The sequence below is a fragment of the Sinocyclocheilus rhinocerous genome, unplaced genomic scaffold (genome assembly GCF_001515625.1).
Source record: "Sinocyclocheilus rhinocerous isolate Xijiao unplaced genomic scaffold, SAMN03320098_v1.1 scaffold225, whole genome shotgun sequence".
NCBI classification, from domain to species: Eukaryota; Metazoa; Chordata; class Actinopteri; order Cypriniformes; family Cyprinidae; genus Sinocyclocheilus; species Sinocyclocheilus rhinocerous.
In genome coordinates this window covers 725,110-736,136 of record NW_015630532.1, presented here as the reverse complement: position 1 = coordinate 736,136, position 11,027 = coordinate 725,110, and the positions used below count along the sequence as shown (strand labels likewise).

The window sequence follows — 11,027 nt, the reverse complement described above, 5'->3', positions numbered from 1 at the left end:
GAGACTGAGACTAGTTAAAGTCTGTTGCGTGTCTGTGGTGTTCAAAATGGCTTTGGTCAGATCAGTGGTCCATCTGAACTGTGACAGTGGAATGCAGGATGTTCCATTCTTCTTTCCACTATCTAGATACAATGTACCAGTATATTTCAGCATTATATGACTACTACCGTTTATATTTAGACTGGTATACACTACTCATTTAGAATTGCTGGTCATTTCTCTTTTTCTGTTTTTAATTTTACAGAAAGGGTTCACAAGACGAGATTTCACGGATATGGCCATCTAATCTCGGTCCATGACTCAGTGCTAAACTCAGTGGACAAAATGGAATTAGACATCCATGGGATTTTACACCAAAGTCACAAAGAGAATGCGAGCAGCCTGTTTCTCTCAAACACACACACACACACACACACATATTGTGACCTGTAGTGGAGTGAGTGAACTCTAAAGTTTTTACTAAGTATAAATTTTAGTCAGCGGCACCATCAAGTATTACAACATGCCGGAAAGAAATGCTTGCAGAGCACTAAGTCTAACAGACAGGCTGAGATGCACACTTGTGTGTGTGGTTGAATGGCTGAATTAATGATATGAACCCGAGGCCTATTTGAGAGAAGGCAGCTTATAGACATGAAACATTAACAGCCATTAGTTCCAGTAGCAACATGTTACTATGAAGAATTCAAAGACTAATTCATTTTCATCAGACCTGCTTATTTTACATAGTTTTGAAACGTAAGCCTGTCCAGCTTGTCCATTTTATGGTCTGGAAAGAGAAACGGAAGTGAACTGGGAACTAAAATGTTGTTACAACTAAAGAAACAGATTTTGTTGGTTTTGCAATAAATATATATGCAATTTTTGCTTTCCATGTAACACTGTTGTGGTTGTTACAGTTACATTAGCCTTGGATTTTGAGTGCAAAAGAGATTCTAAATGACATTATATCTGAAATAAACCTTTGAAGCCTTACTCTGAAAGCACAAATATGACAAACCTATTGCCTTTGGAAATAAATAGAAATGCATATTTGAACATTTGTATGTGTAATTTCCAGAGAATTTTGTAGCAAAATAATTTCCTGCCTTGTTGTGTGCCATTTGCAAAGATTAAACAAATAACCACCAATAATTTTGATATAACTTTCTCAAGTTTGATGTGCAGTCAATGTTATTTTCCACCTCACACAAATATAACACATGAACTAAATTGCTTTTAATGTACTTTATATCCTTTTTCTGAATCAATCCATGTATGCATCAGAGCATATTAATATAACACTTATGCTATTTATCAAATATGGTTCTGATCGTAATTATGAATGAATAAATTCATTAATGTTGAGCATACACTATATGAAGAGTTCAGATACAAAAGCCTACAAGTGCCATTTGAAACTTTCTTCTAAAATTAGTAATTTTTTTTACCAGGCTCCTATGTGTAGGTTCAGTAATTTCACTTTAATGGCAGTGAATAGGTTCTTTTCATTGCCATTAAAGTGAAATAACATAAGCATAGCAGCCTGAGAAAAATACTAATTTTAGTAGAAATTTCAGCAGATGGCATGTAGAGGCACCTGAACACTTAATACACACTCTCCAGAATGGGAACTGATATAAAAAGTCTTGTGTATGCATACTCAACTCTTTTCTTCTTCTTTTTTGGAAGGCTTCTTGAGGCTAATGGCTGACAGGTTGGAATGCATTATTGGTCAGTGTACAATTGTTGTGGTCTTTAGTTGAGTGCATGGGAACATCCTGAGCCACCACTGACCAAAACAGCTCTCTCTTTAATATAGAGACAGAATTGTAAAGCGCTGATAAACAGCTCTGGCCCGACTTTACTCAGAGAGACAGAGAGTTCAGTGGATGAAGACAGGGTCAGGGAGGGAACAGAGAGATGTTTGTTTTTAAAGATCATCTGCCCAGCATTTTCCTAACAGAGACAAATTCTTAAAGACAGAAGTCAAATTCAAGGCAGTTTATCCGCAAGAGGAAAATGGTAATTAAAAAGGAAGATTAAGACCTTTAATGTCTCTAAATTACAAAGGCACTCCACATTTTACGCATATCTTGTTTGAGTGGTATGAGCCAGCCAAGTATATTTGGCTGAACAGAAAAGCCCAACGCAGCCACAGAAATATGCACACATGAAATTACTCAGTTCCCCGTGTGTGACCCAGCAACACTTAGCAGTAGTTAAAAAATGTTGCCGTTTTATATAAAAAGAGTGAATGTACAAGTTCTGCTACAAGATAAGACACAGCTGGCTCATCTTTTCAAGGTCTATTATTAGAAGATATGTTAAAAAGTAAGATTTATTGATATTTTAGGAAGGTTTATGAATATTTTAAGAGCAAACAACAATGAAAGAACACAAACCTCCTTCACATTCCATTTATAATTATTTCTACTATTAAATTCTTGCAAAATTATGAAGGGGAAGTAACCTAATATAGCTTATCTTAAGCAACTGACAGAATAAGACAAAACACACTGGCCAAAAGTAACTATGTGATCTCTTTGTGCAACACCAGTACTCATTCTTCGTCTGAAGCAACTCAGCAGTGACACCTTAAGGAGGAAAAAATGTTGACAGTTTTAATTCAACTTCAACATTTATTTCATCCCATTACTTCATTTCTGGAACATAATTAATGAATACATCAAAAATACAATATCAAAATATATTTATATTTAATAAGAAAGACAGCTGTTTAGAAAAGCCATGGACAGCATTGTAAAGAGCATATCACACACAGGCATAACTTCCCGTATTTTTCCTTTATGTCACATTAAGGTCTTTGGATTTACATAAAAAGTCAGTGAAGCCAAAGATTGTTTGAAGCTTTCTTACTTTTTAAAAGTAAACACCAAAATATATAAATATATCCTGTTAAAATAGTCTTCTAGTCAACATAAATCATTGTAAAATAACATTTTGGCAACAAAATTTATGGATACTTTTAGTCTTGTTTCATACTAAATAAAAAAAAAATGCATCAACTGTCTGATTTTACATTTTCACAGTTCTTTTTTTAAAAAAGGTTAATTTTCTTTCCTTGCTCAGAAACAATTAATTTATGATACAACCAAAAATGTATGGTGAATCCCTCTGAAGCGGAGCAAATATGACTCATCCTGAAGGAAAACTAAACTGCAAAGCGAGCAAAGCTCCAATAATGGCTCTAAAAGTAGTGAAGAGATATGTCTCACGTATGGATACAAGTGAGATGATGATCTCAAATACAGAAATCTTCCTTGTGTAAAGTCTTATTGTGCACACGGAAGGCAGGTTTTCAAATCTCTGATCTGATCTCTGGTCTGAACCTTCAACGTTCACACTTCAGTGGATCTGCTGTTATATATTGCAGTTGCTTCCCTGTTAAGAGACAGAAAAACAAGAACAGTTAATAAGCATCACAGAGAGGCTTCGCACTGGACTTCTGAATATTTTAATATAACTTTACAACAAATGCAAAGCAGCAAGAACGAGTTATATCGGTCTTACTCAAGTAGACTTACTCAAGTTCCTTTTTCAGTCTTCTCAGTTTGTCGTCTAGCCTGTCATTTTTCACTCTGATGGGACTGTCAGGTATAAACCAGGCTGCAATAAACTTGCACATCACCACTACATGCTGAGCAGAGAGAGAAGCACAGAAGAGCTCAGACAATGTTTAACCAAAAATGATACAATAAATACAATAAAACAGAAAGTGAAGTTGAATAGCTCTAATATCTGTACCTCGAACAGAATAACAAAGGCAAAGCGAAGTGCCAGAATGAGCCAAAACTGAGAGGTGAGACTCTGGTCTTCATCACTGCGGTAGTCTTTGTAACTGTAAAATACACAATACACATTCAATGCACAATTTCCCATATTAGCCCGTATGAACAAAGCAATAAAGTTCATCTGCATGATTAAAAGGTACATCAAAATCCAACGAAACAAGTGTCACCTGCACTGCGTAATATTATATCCATTCTCTATCAAGTCCTTGAAGTCTTTTTTGACGTACACATTGGACATAAATGCTGTTGCCAGAGTGTTGTTTATATATCCTGTCATACAGCTGTCAAGACAAAATAAATGTACTCATTACAGGAGAAATCTAGTGCCATATATGCTTAAACAAATCAACAAACAAACTTTTTATTTTTTGCCAATAAAATGTGGTGGGATGAACAGGTGGGGGTGGGGGTTATTTGGTTTCCTACTCACTCCAGGCTTGTACTATTGCTGGTAGCACAAGGTCCGTAATGGTAACGATACACCAGACGGGGTATGAAGTCAGAGGAAATCCCAATCACTAGTCCATTAGCAATGACAGCCATCACCCCAACAGCTTCTAATATTCTAGTCCACACACCTGTCAGAGGAGAATAAACGGCACATTATGTTTACTTGATGCTGAAAACTGACATACATGTCATCATCTACACAAATACAGTAGCTATTCACCGATGTCATTTGTCTTTTTGGGCACTAGGCGGCGCTCAAGGCTGACCATCTTGATGGCATCCAGTCTGATCTCAAATATGTTATTGATAAGGGCCAATAAGGGAGCCAGAGGGAACGCAGCCACAAAGATGGTGGTGAAACTGAACTGAAGAACTAATGACACAGAGAACAGTATGTGTTAGTGGAAGATATTTTAGCATGGGAACATTACCACAAAAAATAAAACGTGGCTTTACTGTAAAGATTACTCAAACAAATGTCAAAATTAGTGCTGTCAAATGATTAATCGCATCCAAAATAAAAGTTTTTTTTTTCACACAGTTTATGTGTGTATACTGTGTATATTTATTATGTATATATAAATACAAACACATGCATGTATATATTTAAGAAAAATATGTTACGTTTATATATTAAATATATTTATATATAATATAAATTATATGGATATAAATATATACATGTAAATATTTTCAAAATATATACTGTATGTGTGTGTATTTATATATACATAATAAATATACACAGTACACACAGATATATTATGTAAATAAAAACGTTTATTTTGGATGCGATTAATCGCGATTAATCGTTTGACAGCACTAGAATATAAACTAAAACACATAAAAAGATGTTATCAGTAAGTCAGCGGTACTGTAAAACTAGTTTGTACTGAAGGCAGGTAACCTAGCAAGATACCAACCCATTTCCAAAAACTCATTAAACAAGCTGAAAGCATTAACATCAGTCAGGTCGTAGTTTTCCATCCAGTTACGAAGCTTGCAGAGGTCACATGGGTCGAAGTTGCCCTCCTCCTCTCGACATGCCTTCCGGTAACAGTTACCACACTTTCTGCGCATCGTCTTGGCTTTCGTCCGCTTAAAACACAGCTTTAACCAGCTGCGGCCACCAACAAAGAAAAAGAAGCAGAGACAGAAAATGAGAGAAATCCAAATAAATACTGTATTTTTTTTTTTATCTGGAAAAATATGAAGATTTGATCTTATTTGGTTTTAGTGCATACAGTATTTTAGAAAACACTTACGGCACTGTGAACTCAAATATGTTGTTGATTGTTTGTTTGAGCAACAGAATAACAGCCATCTGGATGAAGAGATCTGTAAGGCAGCCACTTGGATGACACTAAATCACAGAATTTTTTTGTTTGCAATTAGATTCACACTTTGACTAAAAGTGTCTGACAAATGCATAAATATAGCTAAATATGCATTTCGAAATATAAATGTAATATAAAATAATACTGGCATGACATACCTCTTCAAGTCTCCATTTCCCTGCAATTCGAACATAGTTTCCTGGATAGCCATTGATCCTAAGTACAGCATAAAGAGACGCTTTGAATAGTCTGCCATGCACAAGAGAAAATAACTACAAAAGCATACACACATACACACAATTACCTTCCTAGAAAGAATGCCACATAAAATAGAGACGAGAAGAGAGTAAAGAATTGAAATGTGAACATCTTCACTGTGAAGCTCTTCTCTGTGGCTGCAAAAGAGCGGGGTTTTTCTGAAAATAAACAGGTATTACTATATTTTAGTACAGGTAGTTTGTCAGTTTATTATTAATGTAATCGATTTCATGCTAACAACATTTAATACCCACCGAAGTCACACAGTTTGAAGGCCACAATTTTGTTGACCTAAAAAAAAAGAAATGAATCTATTATTTTCTTCCAAGCAATTTCTTTCCTCATTGGACAGTTTATCTAGCAGTACTTACCCGAGTCATGACCTGAATAGTAATGTAGTGCAGCACTGCTCCAGATAACATGGCTATTGTGGAGGAATGATCACGCAGAAAGTGCCACGTGCTTTGGGACAACAATATTGCCGTTAAAACACGGCAGATGACCAGAGCATGGGTCAGACCTATGATCACCACCAGCTGAACACAATGAAGATAAATTATTATTTGTTACATGGTTTGTTTGGATGTGTAAGTAGTAAGTGAAAGTTTCTCACCACTAATGTGACCAAAAGAAGCACCACGATGCTGCGCAGGTAGGAATGTCTGAACTCTTTTGGCTTACACTTGGGGTTATTTACGATCTCCAAAATCAATTCTTCCTGTGCATAGACCAAGTTATTTGGCTCCATTAGAAGATGCACCTTAAATATGCTAAAAGTGATGATGAGGAAAAAAGTAATAACCCTTACCTCCTCCTCGCACCAGTCAAACACTTTCCACTTTGACACATACAGAGCTCGATGTCTCTTCCACAGCTCCAAGAACAGGGTTGCTAGTCAAACAACATCACAGTACTTCAACATCTATGTCATATCGCATAGAAATATGGATTTCATTTTTGCTAAATGGCAAAAACTCACCCCAAATTGCCATGAACATGGCAAAAGCCACTGTCCCTTCATTGTCGAATAGTTGGCTCACCTGTTTGCAAGCATTTACTTCGTTAACACAACTAGTCAAGAACACACAGAGAAGCACTGGCAGATAATAGTGCCGTTTATTTTGAATACACACTACTGTTCAAACGTTTGGGTTAGTAAGATTTCTTTTTGAAAGAAATTAACACTTTTGCTTAGTAAATATGTACTACAAATAACAATGACATTTATAATGTCATATCAAAATATTTCTTATTCAAATATATGCTGTTCTTTTGAACTTTCTATTTATCAAAGAATTCTGAAAAAAAATAATGGTTTATACAAAATTATTAAGCACCACAACTGTTTCCAAATCAGCATATCAGAATGATTTCTGAAGGATCATGTGACACTGAAGACTAGAGTAATGACTGCTGAAAATTCAACTTTGCTGTCACAAAAAAAATATTAAAATAGAAAACATTTGTTTTAAATTGCAATATTATCTCACAGTATTAGAGTTTTAACTGTATTTTCGATTTTATCAAAGAATTCTGAAAAAAAATAATGGTTTATACAAAATTATTAAGCACCACAACTGTTTCCAAATCAGCATATCAGAATGATTTCTGAAGGATCATGTGACACTGAAGACTAGAGTAATGACTGTTGAAAATTCAACTTTGCTGTCACAAAAAATATTAAAATAGAAAACATTTGTTTTAAATTGCAATATTATCTCACAGAATTAGAGTTTTAACTGTATTTTCGATCATATAAATGCAGACTTGGTGATCATAAGAGACTTCTTTCAAAAACATTCAAAACCCTTACCAACCCCTATCTTTTAAATGATAGTGTACAGCAATATTCAGCACTTTTCAACACTATTAACTGTTGTATATGATATACAACAATTAAAGGGTTAGTTCACCCAAAAATGAAAATTCTGTCATTAATTACTCACCCTCGTGTTGTTCGAAACCCGTAAGACCTTCGTTCATCTTCGGAACACAATTTAAGATATTTTTGATGAAATATGAGGGCTCTCTGACCCTCCCATAGACAGCAAGGTAACTACCACGTTCAAGGTTCAGAAAAGTGGCGTGTGGCGCTGATGATGTCATGACGCCGGATCTGGGTCAGCGCTCGCGTCATGATACTGTCGTGAACGCGCATCCAAAGTGACGCAGTAGAGACGAAAACGTGGAAGGACCTTGAACGTGGTAGTTACCTTGCGGTCTATGGGAGGGTCAGAGAGCACTCAGATTTCATCAAAAATATCTTCAATTGTGTTCCGAAGATGAACGAAGGTCTTACAGGTTTGGAACAACACGAGGGTGAGTAATTAATGACAGAATTTTCATTTTTGGGTGAACTAACCCTTTAATAGTGTCGAAAAGTGCTGAATTATAATTAAACAGTGACTTGTTTATTCACTGACCTTGGCATATGTACAGGTGTCAGACAGGTTCCACACGCTGCATCTTATGTCACATCTTGGGCACATGATGATGTTGGAGTCACAGACTTCATGACTGTACGAACACACCACAATACACAAACACCAACAGCAATTTAGAGAGAATTGGGTGTAGATTCAAATCAGATTAGTCTGACTGAATTTGATCTGTCATCTGTCTCTACACCTCAACACTCACGTGAATCTGTTTGCTCTAAATATACTCACATGAGCGGACTTGTATTGAAGAAGGCAAGGCCGTACAAGAACACAACGATACCAATAACAGATGCAGGGACGAGCATGCGTGTGTACCAGCCCAGCCACAGGTAATACAGTGCCACTTTCTCCCCGAAATAGTCCCTAAAATTTACGTGCATACAGATAGTGTTAAAAAAATATGATCCAGAGACAGGGAGCAAGATAAAACAAGGAGTACTTACTTGATATCAGTGACAGGCTGTTGAAAAAGCTTCATTACTGCCAACCAGCTTGCCCACTTCTTCTTTAGTTTTTTCTGCTCTTTTTTCTGAAGAGACAAGTCAACAATGTTTAACACAACCTTTTAGAATAAAAAGCTCAGCTATTTATTTTATGATTCGTTTGGTTACAGTGTAGATGAATATAACAAATAAGGACTTAAAGACATTTACCTCATGCAGACAGAAGATGGACTCAAAAGCACCTTGACACAACAGGTCCCTAAGGCCCTCTTACAGAGTAAAATAGTGGATAGAGACATTGATAATATTAGACTCAGTTTTTGTCCCTTTCTAATATTTCTTAAAACAAATTGAACATTAATGGGGCCTTTTAATATGTGCTTAGGCAAATGTAAACACATTTAGATTCAATTTAGTTTTAAATTACACCCATTTTATGTATAGCTTTTTTTATACAAAGTTTTTGAAAGGCTTAATGATGAAAAGAAAATCTTAAAACATTAAAACAAATCTTAATGACCCCAAACTATCAAAAGGTAGTGTACATTCTTAGTTTCAGGCTCAGAATGAGACAAGACAACAATGGGGGAAAAAAAGATGAACTGAAAGTGAAAATGAAAGACAGAAAGAGGAAAAATGTACCTCCTGATCCAATAAAGGTATTGTTCAAGACAAAGTGGACAATCCTGATTCTATGAAACATGGAAATAGAAACTCATTACAAAAGCTTTGAATGGAACAACAGATTTCAAATGCATAATTACTGTGACCCTCACCTGGTGCACAATGAGACGGACAAGTCACACTTTTGCTCTCCACTCCAGTTACAGGCATCAGACACCTTTAGTAAGTACTTGTACTTTGCAAAAATCTCCTCAGGTGCACAGACACCGAAGAACACCTTTCCAGCATGTTCAATTCTCTGTTCAACAGAAATGAGAGCCTTAAGTAAGAACATTTTAAAAGCTGAAAAAATTTAACTGAAAGACACAACACTAATGTATGTGACGGTGACATAACATACAGTCACTTTAATGTTCTTCTGTTTCAGTTCGCAGATAAAGGCATCCTGCTTCTTGAAGATTCGGTCCTCCATGTCCTCCACTTTATCAGCCACCAGGACATAGTCATATAATCGAGGAAGGTACAAGTTACGCTGAATGAAACAAAAGCAGAAACAACTAGGTTAAGACAGAGAGAATCTAGCAGCAGACATGCTATTTTTCTGGGAATATCAATTATCGATCAGATGACTGTATTATTGCCGACTGTTGGTTTTGTGTCGGTATTTGTGTCTGTGACTGTCACTTGGTTTTCTCAGGAAGTTTAGGTCATGCAAGGCAAGTGGTGATGTGAATGTGGCATTATGACCATAGTGTGGTAATTTTATCATGTGCTTTGCATGTGTACTACTTATCATAACTGAACATGTGCTCATGTAAAAATATCACTGTGTGTGGTGACTGTTGTATTGAAGCCAGTTGGTCAACAAATGCACAAAAACACATGTGGCATGGTTTCTTTTCATACCTGTGATGGAAGTAAAGGCTCATTTCCATCGTCCAGCTCATGCAAAGCCACATCTTCCTGCAATACACAGGAATGACAAAGAATAAGTAAAGAACACTTTATATGCATAAATATGTGAACTCCCTCAGTCTGAATCAGAATTCTACATCTGCTGCCACTGTCCCTCATGTATTGTGGACAGCAGAAGACTTCTGTATGTACTTAAAATTAATCAACACAATCTCTTTAACTGACATACTGTAAAGGAAAATGTGCATAATGCAAACTGACATTTGTTTGTGAAGCCAGCCTTATCTCAATTGAAACGCAAATGTCTAACCCATCCTCATGCAAGTTATTACAGTGAAGCTGGACAGTAATACTTAATGACTAACCTTTATACTATAAAAAGCAAACTGACCATATTATAACAGTGGGATCCTTTTTTTTTACAATGAAGATTTTTGCTCACATTGCTCACATTTAAAAAAATAATTAAATTAGTATAAATTAATTTTACTAGACGTGTCAGATTTTTGGATCCAAGTGTATCTGGACTTCAGTGTAGCTTATTTACGGGTCTTTCAGAAACCATGTGTTTGTGAAAAAATGGGATGGGAATTATATTATAGGATTATGCATATCATTTATAACGTCAAAGGACATGAAACAAATCATCTATGTAAAAAAAAAAATCAGAACTCTTTTTCATAAAATAACTTTGCTTTTCTGCTTTTCTAGCTTAGATCTTTTGTCTTGTTTCCAGCCAAAATATCTAAAAATTCTTAAATCAAG

At 35.7% G+C, this 11,027-nt stretch overlaps 1 protein-coding gene across 1 annotated transcript in view; it reads right to left on the bottom strand.

Moving 5' to 3' along the window:
• Positions 1-2,987: 2,987 nt before the first annotated feature.
• The window catches only part of LOC107740427 (anoctamin-9-like), a 9,654-nt gene continuing 1,614 nt past the window's right edge, over positions 2,988-11,027 (bottom strand). The window contains exons 2-24 of the mRNA XM_016552863.1: positions 10,254-10,310; positions 9,748-9,879; positions 9,500-9,645; positions 9,366-9,415; positions 8,934-8,992; positions 8,724-8,809; positions 8,509-8,643; positions 8,263-8,356; positions 6,819-6,879; positions 6,648-6,730; positions 6,453-6,557; positions 6,211-6,375; positions 6,094-6,130; positions 5,886-5,997; positions 5,740-5,797; positions 5,510-5,607; positions 5,168-5,364; positions 4,465-4,617; positions 4,225-4,372; positions 3,962-4,075; positions 3,748-3,841; positions 3,528-3,640; positions 2,988-3,384 (exon numbers count right to left, since the gene is read on the bottom strand). Coding sequence (XP_016408349.1) covers positions 3,342-3,384; positions 3,528-3,640; positions 3,748-3,841; positions 3,962-4,075; positions 4,225-4,372; positions 4,465-4,617; positions 5,168-5,364; positions 5,510-5,607; positions 5,740-5,797; positions 5,886-5,997; positions 6,094-6,130; positions 6,211-6,375; positions 6,453-6,557; positions 6,648-6,730; positions 6,819-6,879; positions 8,263-8,356; positions 8,509-8,643; positions 8,724-8,809; positions 8,934-8,992; positions 9,366-9,415; positions 9,500-9,645; positions 9,748-9,879; positions 10,254-10,310 — 2,340 coding nt within the window. The 3' untranslated portion in view covers positions 2,988-3,341. The remainder of the gene's footprint in view (positions 3,385-3,527; positions 3,641-3,747; positions 3,842-3,961; positions 4,076-4,224; positions 4,373-4,464; positions 4,618-5,167; positions 5,365-5,509; positions 5,608-5,739; positions 5,798-5,885; positions 5,998-6,093; positions 6,131-6,210; positions 6,376-6,452; positions 6,558-6,647; positions 6,731-6,818; positions 6,880-8,262; positions 8,357-8,508; positions 8,644-8,723; positions 8,810-8,933; positions 8,993-9,365; positions 9,416-9,499; positions 9,646-9,747; positions 9,880-10,253; positions 10,311-11,027) is intronic.